The sequence below is a fragment of the Crocodylus porosus genome, unplaced genomic scaffold (genome assembly GCF_001723895.1).
Source record: "Crocodylus porosus isolate Cpor-Errol unplaced genomic scaffold, CroPor_comp1, whole genome shotgun sequence".
Classification (NCBI taxonomy): domain Eukaryota; kingdom Metazoa; phylum Chordata; order Crocodylia; family Crocodylidae; genus Crocodylus; species Crocodylus porosus.
This window is the reverse complement of record NW_017728951.1, coordinates 39,809,837-39,820,415: the sequence shown is the minus strand read 5'-3', so window position 1 is coordinate 39,820,415 and position 10,579 is coordinate 39,809,837. Positions and strand designations below refer to the sequence as shown.

Sequence of the window (10,579 nt, the reverse complement as noted above, 5' to 3'; positions counted from 1 at the left end):
GTGACCTCACGTTGTCGGCCCATGTTCATCTTGGAGTCAATAATGACTCCAAGATCCCTTTCTGCCTCCGTGCTCTCAAGAAGGGAGTTACCCATCTTATAAGTGTGCTGCTGGTTACTACTGCCCAAGTGCAGCACCCTGCGCGTGTCAGTATTGAAACACATCCTGTTTTTGTTAGCCCACCCCTGTAACCTATCCAGATCTTGCTGCACCGAGCCCTGGGGGACTCTGCTGCCCATTTTCCCCCCCAGGTCAAATATGACCCATCCACCAACACCCTCTGAGTATGACCTGTCAGCCAATCTGCAGTCCATCTGACTGTGTAGTAGGCATCAATGCCACAGTCGCCTAGTTTTTTAATGAGGATGGGGTGGGAGGCAGTGTCAGAGGCCTTGCTGAAGTCCAGAAAGACTACGTCCACGGCGACACCTGCATCCAAGGCTTTTGTGACCTGATCATAAAAGGCAGTCAGGTTGGTCTGACAGGACCTGCCCCTAATGAAACTGTGCTGGTTGGCCTTGAGCATCATCCCTGAAGCTGGCCCGTCACAGATGTGCTCCTCGATTATCTTCTCGAAGTGTTTCCCTAGGATTGAGGTAAGACTGAGGGGCCTATAGTTGCCCGGGTCCTCCCTTTTTTAAAAATGGGGACCACGTGGGCTATCTTCCAAACATCTGGCACCTGGCCTGAGCACCACGAGCGCTTGTAAGGCCATGCCAAGGGCCCTGCAATAACCCCTGCTAGCTCCTTCAACACCCTGGGGTGGAGAGCATCTGGACCTGCTGATCTGAACACGTCTAGCCCCTCCAGAAGCTCTCTAACCTGGTCCTCCCCAACCTGAGGTCTGGAGGCATTCGCCTTGAGTCCGTCTTGCATCATGGTGGGGAAGTCCCGGTCCCTGCCCAAGAAAACAGAGGTGAAGAATTGGTTAAAGAGGTCTGCTTTCTGCTCTGGCACAACCACCAGATTGCCCAGAGTATCTGCAGGGGCCCCACGTTTCCTGGTGCCACCTTCACCCTCCCTATATATTTGAAAACGGACTTTTGTTGTCTTTGATCTTGGACGCTAGTCCTAGCTCTATGTCCGCCTTAGCTTTCCTGACAGCCCCTACTACAGGCCTAAGCAGAGGAGGTATAATCCTCTTTGGTGATAGCACCCCCCCTTCCACCAGGTGTATGCCACCTTTTTGGCAATCAGGCATTCCCGGATGCCCTTGGTGAACCAGGGGGGCTTTTGGGCACTCTTGCCCCCCTTGCTTCTTGTTGGGATGGTCACCCCTTGGGCCCTAAGTATCGTCTCCTTAAGGAACGACCACTCATCTTGGGCACTGAGTTCCCCTGCTCTCGAGAACCCCAGTGCCTCTCCCACTAATCTCCTCAACTTGTTGAAGTTGGCCCTCTTGAAGTCTAGGGCTACTGCTTTGCTGCAGGCCCTTGACACCCTGCGCTGAATGGTGAATTCCAGCATGAGATGATCGCTGTCACCCAGGTGGTCAAGAACCTGGAGGCCCCTTACCAGGTTGTCACCTGTGGTCAGGACCAGGTCCAACAGGGCATTTCCTCTGGTGGGACTGTGCATCTCCTGAATTAAGTGGAGGTCCTGTATCTCGGCCAGGAACCTTCTGGAACGGTCCAACCTGGCTCACTGTTCCTCCCAGCAGATGTCCGGGTAATTTAAATCACCCGTGACAGACTAGTCCTATGGGCTGAATGCAATCAGATGAGGCTCAATAGGGGTAAGTGCTGGGTCCTTCATCTGGGTAGGAAGAACCTTCACCATAATTATACAGAGGGTGGTGGTCCACTGGCTGGCACTGCATCTGAAAGGGACCTGGAGGTGACAGTCTGCCAGAAGATGAATATGAGACAACAGTGTAATGAAGTCGCCAGCAGGGCAAATGGAACACTGGCATGCATCAGAAGACGTGTTGCCAATAGAACCAGAGGTGCTCCTCCCCCTCTATTTGGCATTGGGTGAGGCCACAGCTGGAGTACTGTGTCCAGTTCTGGGCACCACACTCCAGGAAGGATGTGGATAAGCTTGAAAGGGTACAAATAAGGGCCACCCATATGATCACGGGCCTGGAAGATAAGCCCTATGAGGAGAGACTCCGGGAGCCTTAAGTGCCTCTGCAAGCTGGCCCAAAAATTCCCGGTCCAGCTCCTCCCCTTGGTTGGGGGGTCTGTAGTAGACCCCCACCATTAAATCGCTCTCCCCATTGCCCCCTTGTATCTTGACCCAGAGCAAGGGGTGTCCTGGTATATAGAGCATCTCCTATTCCCTGCTGCCCTCCCCTGCTGCCCTCTCATGATTAATGTATAGTTAGCCATAAGATCACCTCTTAGCCTTCTCTTCTGAAGGTTGAAGAGATCTAGGTCCCTCAGTCTCTTCCCGTAGGGCCTTGCTTGGAGGCATCTGGCCATATAAGTGGCCCTCCTCTGGACCCTCTCAAGAGTCCCCACATCATATCCAAAACTGGGTGGCTGTCACGTCACCTCTCAGTCTTCTCTTACTCAGACTGAAGAGGCCCAGTTCCCGGACCACCACCCTCTGTATAATTATGGTGAAGGTTCTTCCTACCCAGGTGAAGGACCCAGCACTTACCCCTATTGAGCCTCATCTGATTGCATTCAGCCCATAGGACTAGTCTGTCAAGGTTATCCTGGATCCTTACCCTATCCTCTGATGTGCCCACATTTCCCCACAGCTTGGTGTCATCTGCAAACTTAATCATTGCACTTTCCACCCTCTCATCCAAGTCACTGATAAAGATGTTAAAGAGCATGGGTCCAAGCACTGATCCCTGGGGGACACCACTGGAGGTGGTCATCCCATCGATTGCAACTCTCTGGGATTGGCCTCTGAGCCAGTTGCCAACCCACATCGCTGTAGACTGATTTAGGCCAGTAATATCCAGTTTGATTGAGAGAATGTTATGGGAAACAGAATCAAAGGTTTTACTGAGGTCTAGGTAAATGATGTCAACCTCATGTCCGTTGTCCAGGTGGTTACTTACCTGGTCATAAAAGGACACCAGGTTTGTCAGGTTGCTTCTTAATACCCCACCAGTTACGAGCTTGTGATTGATGGCCTCCTTAACAATTTTTTCAAAGGTTTTTCCCAGGACTGAAGTCAGACTGACTGGTCTGTAGTTTGCAGGGTCATCTCTTTTCCATCTCTTAAAGATCAGTACCACGTTAGCCCCTTTCCAGTCGTTCAGGACCACTCCTGAGTTCCATGACTCTTTGAACAGCTTTGCCACAAGCCCTGCTATAAGCTCAGCCACTTCTTTCAGGACTCTTGGATGCAGGTCATGTGGCCTAGCAGACTTGAAAGTATCCAAATGTTTTAAGAGTACCCTCACCTGTTCCGAACTGATTTAATGTGGACTGTTGTCTTCCCCATATTCCTTGGGCATCTGTACAGGTAGGTGAACAGCTCCTGTCTGATTTCAGGAATACCAGTGTGAAGTAAGTATTTAGGAGCTTTGCCTTTTTTCCCAAGAATCAGCTGTGGGCTGCCCCTCTGGACTTGGTAGGCGTCCGACAGTAGAGCTTGGTTTTTATTTCTTGCTTACATGTAGCTGTAGAAGGACTTTTGTTGTCCTTTATTTTGGTTGCCAGTGTGATCTCCATGCCTGCCTTGGCTTTCTGTGTCTCATACCTGCAGACTCTAGCTGTATGAGTGTACTCTGGTTGCTGAACCATTTTTCGATTTGCTTCTATACTTCTTTTTTCTTTTTCAAAAGTTCCCTAATATTCCTGTTGAGCCAAGGGGGTCTCTTGGCATCTTTCCCACTTTTTGACCACGTGGGGGTGGCCTCTGTTTGAGCAGTGAGAATTGCCCTCTTAAGGAAGCACCACCGTTCCTGAATTCCCAAATTGTCCAGTTGCTGGTTGCAGAGGGCCTCTCTAAATAGACTCCTGAGTTACCAAAGTATGCCTTCCTGAAGTCTAGGGCTTCTGATCTACTGACTGTGAAACTTAATTCCCAGCCTTTCAGTGGACAGTGAACCTAATCAGATCATGATCACTGTTGCCCAGAGTACCTCTAATCTTCAGGTCGTCTACCATGTTCTCCCCTTTGGTCAGCACTAAGTGGCTTTACCCCTAGTTGGCCTTTCCACAGCCTGTGTCAAGAACAGGTTGTCAATAGCTGCCAAGAAGTTGGTTGACATGCTGGAGCTCGCTGAATGGTCTTCCCAACAGATGTCAGGGTAGTTGAAGTCACCCATGACAATCAAGTTTTTAGTGCTGGCTGCCTCAGTTCCCTGGAGAATGCCTGATTGCTCTCCTCTTCTTGATAGGAAGACTCCCACCATCAGGTCTCCCTCTTATATCTTAACCCAGAGGGTTTCAAGGGACCTCTCCCTGCAATCACACATGACCTACATGTCTACTCTTTCACGTAGAGGGTCACACCTCCTCTCCAGCCTTATCTTTCCTATAGAGTCTATTAGCCCTCTATATCCACTGCCCAGTCATATGTATTGTCCCACCAGGTCTCCATCAACCCAATGAAGTCAATCAAATTTCTCATCTACCAGAAGGAGTGCTAGTTTGTCCTGGTTATTGCCTATGCTTCTGGCATTTCCATAAAGACACCTGAGTTCACCCCAAATTGCCTCATGTTTTCTGTCCCTCTGCAAGTATCTCAGGACATTGATACTCATCTGGATGTCCCCTACATGAATGCCCTCCCCAGGTCATCTTGGCCAGAGGATTCATGTACTGCAGTGGCATCTTCCGTCTCTCCCCCAGACATGCCTAGTTTAAAGCCTTCCTCAGCAAGTTGATGATTTTCATAGAAAAGACCTTCTTCCCTCTGCCAGTGAGGTGAATACCGTCTCTTGTATGTAGACTAGTGCCGTTAAATTGCATGCCAAAGTCAAGGAATCTAAAACCAACGTGGTGACACCATCTACAAAGCCTTCAGAAGCTTTGATGATACTGATTTGTCCCTAGCTATGTATTTTGTTTGGAGGATGACAAAGGAAAAATGAAAATAATTGAAGGCTTGCTTTCCTTACTACTCTGCCCTCAGAAAACCAGATCAAGATAAATAATTGATAAAAGAGATCCTATATAGTGGCAGATCAGAAAGAGAAACATGTGGTGCTCTCTTCCCCATCCTCATGCCTTCTTGTTTATTATTGTTTCTGCTTCAGGTATTTCTACTTAAAACAATCCCTTTCTCTGTTCTTTGGTAGTTGTTATTTCTTCAGGTGATACACATTAAATGTAGGGCATTTAGATCCTAAATTTGGGAGATTAGGAAACTAACATATGCTAGTTAGTTCTGCAGTTGTTTGCCACTGAATTTTTTTGTGTGTGGTTTTTTTTTTTTCCCCCCCTTTGTGTATATTGGAAAGTTTGCCTTGCTTTTGGATAATGAAGTCTGCCAATGAGTTAGTGCCAAATTCATGATCTTTGTAGATTGCATATCTCCATTGCTGCTATATTTTGCTAGGTAGGCTTGTCATTTGATTCAGGTGTCACTGAAGAATTTCATGAGAGAGATTTCATGAAAATAGAATGATAATCATGAAAACTACAAGATAGTGGTTTAGGTGATAATCACTAGCTTTAGTAAATCATTTTGAAAATCTTGAGGTTTTTCTTTTTATTTTGTGAACACAAAGGAAGAATGGTTTTGTCAGCCTCTTGGTGAGCAAGGCTAACTTTGTGATCTGTGCATACTTTAAATGATTTGGGTGTCAGACTTCTCTCAAGCATTATTGAATTTACAAAGTTGTGTTCAGTGTAGTATACTTGTATAACATTGTTCCCCCCTACATACACATGAGCTTGAGACGCTCTCTTATTCCATTGAAAGTAGGTACAGCTGCAGCACGAAAAGAAATAATCAGAAACAAAATCCGTGCAATTGGCAAGATGGCAAGAGTCTTCTCCGTTCTCAGGTAATTGTCTGTCTTTTCGCTTTCCCAGTAAATCTTGTTAACTTTTAATAGAAAAGAAAACTCTAACCCAAAACACTGGTTGTGAAACATTCATCTTCTAGACTTCTGCATCATAGTCTGCTTAAAATTCTGATATGCAAGTTGTTGTACGAGGTTTTTCATGCATAACAGGGTTGCAGGATTTGGAGAGAAAATATGTTTTTTTTATTTTAAGAAATAGTTACTTTTGTGATAGCTTATAGAAGTAGTTCTCAACGTTTTGGGACTTGAAGCCCCACCTTCCCCTCCCCATGACTTTTGTGAATTGCGTGGTACCCAGTTTCAGAAAAATAATTTGTATATTACAGTGTTTACTTGCAGAAGACCCAGTAAGTAGGGTGGAGAATTGGGCAAGCAGGAACCAGCCTGAGCCCTGGCACCCTGGTTGAGAGTCACTGGCTTGTAGTATACTTACGAGTGCATCTGGGGTACCACAAGATCCATTTAAGGGTGCCATCCAATATTAGTACAGCTATTCCTCACTTAACATTGTAATTACATTCTTGAAAAATGTGACTTTAAGCAAAATGATGTTAAGTGAATCCAATTATGTCACAGTAGTTACCTACTACCAGGTGACAGTCAAACATCATGCAACTTGAAACAAGTATGTTCTCTAATAGTTCACCAATGTACTAACGAAACAGTGTTAACCGGGATGACATTAAGTTAGGAGTATCTGTACCATTAGGTGTGTAGATATTTCAGATAGGAATCTATTGTGTCAAAGATTCAGAGGTCTTTGCAACAGAAGAATTGCTCTATTATTTTTCTGTAGTCAAGAAACGAGTGGAAGCTAAGAGCTGGCTTTTTCTGAGGGAAGCCTCCAGTCTAACAAGAGGTGCCTTGAATTTGAAGAGGTTGAAAACCACTACTCTAGAAGCTGGAAGGCTGGGTACAGAATAGGCAATTTCCTCTCGCTTGTTAGCGTTTTGAAGTTTGATCCATATTAAATCTTGCCATAGGTAATAATACTATGTACTTGAATAGAAAACAACCCTGATGTCAGATGACACTTTCATAATTGGATTCTGTATACGGGACATTTATAAATTTGATATAATATTCCAGATACAGAATCTAATTATTGGAGGTCTGCCTTGAATTTGTCCCCTTCCCACTGCTACAGCAGGGAAAATAAATCTGTTTGGGGTCAGGTGGCCCCCTTGCTCTCTGCCTGTCTGCCCCCCGCAACTTTTTCCCTCTGCAACCCCCTCAATTTACTGTCAGACCCCCTATTCCCCCCCCCCCATTATGTGAAAGTGAGGGGCAAACTTGAAAACACTGACTTTGAGATAAACATGCCTGTAATAAATGACTCAGGCTACCCATAGACTTAGTTCACCCAGAATTAATGCATTTTACTTCTTTTTTGAACTGCTGACGGTTTTAGCATAGGTATGTCATAAATATGCTTCCAAGCAGCACTTTTTCCCCCTACTTACGTCATACAAACGATGCATGATATTAGTCCAAAGCCAAAAGGCTCATTATTTACCATATGGTTTGTTGGGCTGGGCCCCAGCAGAGTCAACAGGATTTCAAGCCATAGGGACTCCACAGTTCAACATGGGGGTTGGGTGTCTGGCTCTATCTCATGGACTGAAAGGCCACATGAATCATATGTGACAAGCCAAGAGCGGGTGAGAGAGGGATTCTGGTTGAACTGTCTGGAGTCCTGTTTGGTGATGTTTGACAGACACTTAAGGCTCCTGAAGAAACAGGAATAATTGGGAACAAGAAAGAAAGGCACAGCTCAGCTGTAGGAATGAAAAAGAAGTTGAAATATAGTCAGTGTAGTGCCCTTGACTTTAAAGAGAGTCAGCACTGTGTGTAATGGGCACTACCGTATTTCTTATTCTGATGGGCTGCACTAAACCTATCCTCGTGGTGGTAGGTTCCCATCAGTATGTTTGCCCAGTATGGACCATGTGTTATATAGTCATGCTCAGTGTTGGCTGTATTTAATCAACCTCATCATTTAATCTTCATAGTTGGTTTCCAGGAGCACATGCTGCATTTAGCAGCAGTTTAATTATATGTATTTAGTGTGGGTTTTTTGTATGTGGATGTAAGATGAGGAGCCTTTTTTCTTTATGCTGACTGGGGGGGGAATCTTGTCTTATATTCGAATAACTATGGCACATAAAAAAAAAAAAAATCTGCTTATTTTACTTTAAGTTCATTGAAATAATTAAGAAACTAGCATTTTTTTCCTTCAATTGTAGGGAGGAGAGTGAAAGTGTGCTGACACTCAAGGGTTTGACTCCCACTGGCATGTTACCTAGTGGAGTGTTGGCTGGAGGACGACAGACCCTGCAAAGTGGTAATGATGTTATGCAACTAGCTGTGCCTCAGATGGACTGGGGCACATCTCACTCTTTTGCTAACACTACACATAATGCATGCAGGGAATTTCTTATGCTTTTCAGTTCTTGTCTTAGCGGCTGATACAAGCATAGTATTATGTGTTAATCAGGCAATGTGAAATGGATACCTAACCAGGGTATAAAACTAAAAGCAAATAATTTTAGCAGTGTTAAACCACAACTGTGAGTCTTTGAGCTTCCTTAGTTTAGAATTTTTCTAGTGGCAGGAGTGTCTCAGATGTGGGGTGACCTTTTAGAGCAGATTACCGAGTCTAGTCATTAGGTCATTACATTACATTACAGATACAGAAAGTGCAATGTAATTTTGCATCTTCACTTTTTATTTAAACATTTTTGTTATGGACATGTTAGTACTTTTAATTGGCAGATGCTGAATACTTTTTGATGTTAGTATTAACAAACAGCTACAGGCTGCAGAGCACTATTTTGCACTTCACTGGTAAATTGAAATGTGCTGTGTTTTGTACCCTGGTAATTAATGCCGAAATTTGTTCTCCATGTTGTTTGTCAAATGTTTTATGTATAATTGACCTCCCTGAATTGTCCTTGTAACATGCTGTTTCCTTCCTCTGCAGATGTAGCTGCTTTCTTAGATCTGTCTGTCTCTCTCTAGGTATAGATGTATGTCTGTATAAGTGTTAAAATTAAACCACTATCCCAGACACTTGTCTGTCTCTTGATGTTGAAGCAGTGTTGTAGCACCTTGTTTTTGAGGCTTGCTACATTTGCTGCTGCACATTGTCTGTGCATTTTGAACATAAATGTACTTGAAAAATATTCAGTAATTGTTATAAAATCAACCAAGAATAAACGGATTGAATTTAAATCTTGTAAATAAATCAGAATAAAAGGGTGTTTACTAAGTGTGCATATATTTTTGCATGAAAATAAAAAGAACTATACACAAAATATACCTGTAATCTGGCTCATTGAATATTTTGTAGAAGTTGATTTTTTTTGAGTTTGTTTTAAGCACTGAATCAATCATTTTTTCAGAGGACTCGTAATAGATTAACATAAGTAATAGATAAGACATAAGAAAATATTATGATATCCTACAAGATGTATCAAAAGGATGAAGTCCAGATTTATGTGAAATGTGGTGGATAATTGAAATATTATGTTGGAAACTGGACTTCACATAATTGCAGTACTCTTAAGTATAAACTCCTTGAATGCATTCTAGCTGTCTGCCTGGGGCACGGGTGCAGAGCCCAATGCTGTCAGTCCTAAGGCTGGTTTTGAGCACTGTTGAAAGATTTGGCTATATTAACATAATCCTGTTTTATGCAATCTGTTGTGAAATCAGAGAGTAGCTGCTTTGCTTTTTGTAATTAACACTTGAAATTTTTAAAATTTTCTTTATGATTTTTAACCAGTTTATTGAACTTTCAGCTTATTTGTCAGAGGTCTTTACTAGTCTTGAAACATCAATGTCATATATTTAATAATTTTTGATGGACATATAATGTCTGCAGGCTAAGCTTATATGTCCAATTTATGTATGTGATTTGTTTTGTGAACGTCTATAACAACAAATGGTCTATGTTCCTCAATCCATTCAGCTCTTCAAATAGCATGTCTTATAGTGTTAATTTGTATTTTCATTGTTTAGTGAAACACTCTATTGCTTTAAAAAGACAAGTCTGTGCTTTAATTTCCCTTCCCTCATTTACCAGTTTTTCTTCATATTTCATTATCAACATCAGAGAGATCAGCAAAGTGACTATAAAAAGATGATAACATAGCACATGCAACATATTATTATTAGAGGAGAAAAAGCTGGACAGTTGGAAAATATGCAAAAGACAATTTGGGGGTTTTTTTCTGACTCCAGAATGCTTTGTTGCAGTATTCCTTGATGCATTAAATCATTACATGTGAGTTATGTGTCCATGTGACACTGTTTCAGAATAACTTCAGGTGTTAACTCTCCTTAATGTAGTATGGTATTTTATTTCTTATTGATGCCTGTGCACCAGTTCTTTTAGAATTTCTGCTTTATCTGTACTGTCTCTAACTTTAAAAAATCATTAAAGATTTCAAATATAAATATAATGCTCAATTTCAAAACTACAACAGGTAGAGTTTTGAAGTTCCTTAAGTGTAATAGAACCTTAATAATTTACACTTTGCTAAACTATCACAAGACTGGTGAACTCTGCATTTCTTGAAGATTAATATCCAGTGCTGCAATGAGTTTTCAGATTACAAAGATTTCATTACTTTT

General features: G+C 42.9%; 1 protein-coding gene across 6 annotated transcripts in view; it reads left to right on the top strand.

Annotated features, from left to right (window-relative positions):
* The window catches only part of PPP3CB (protein phosphatase 3 catalytic subunit beta), an 81,608-nt gene that overhangs the window by 63,291 nt on the left and 7,738 nt on the right, over positions 1-10,579 (top strand). For 4 of the 6 annotated variants that reach the window (XM_019555657.1, XM_019555654.1, XM_019555656.1 and 1 more), the window contains exons 11-12: positions 5,836-5,920; positions 8,188-8,285. In XM_019555657.1, the coding sequence (XP_019411202.1) occupies positions 5,836-5,920; positions 8,188-8,285 (183 nt within the window). The remainder of the gene's footprint in view (positions 1-5,835; positions 5,921-8,187; positions 8,286-10,579) is intronic. The other 2 variants (XM_019555655.1, XM_019555652.1) reach the window with 1 other exon arrangement.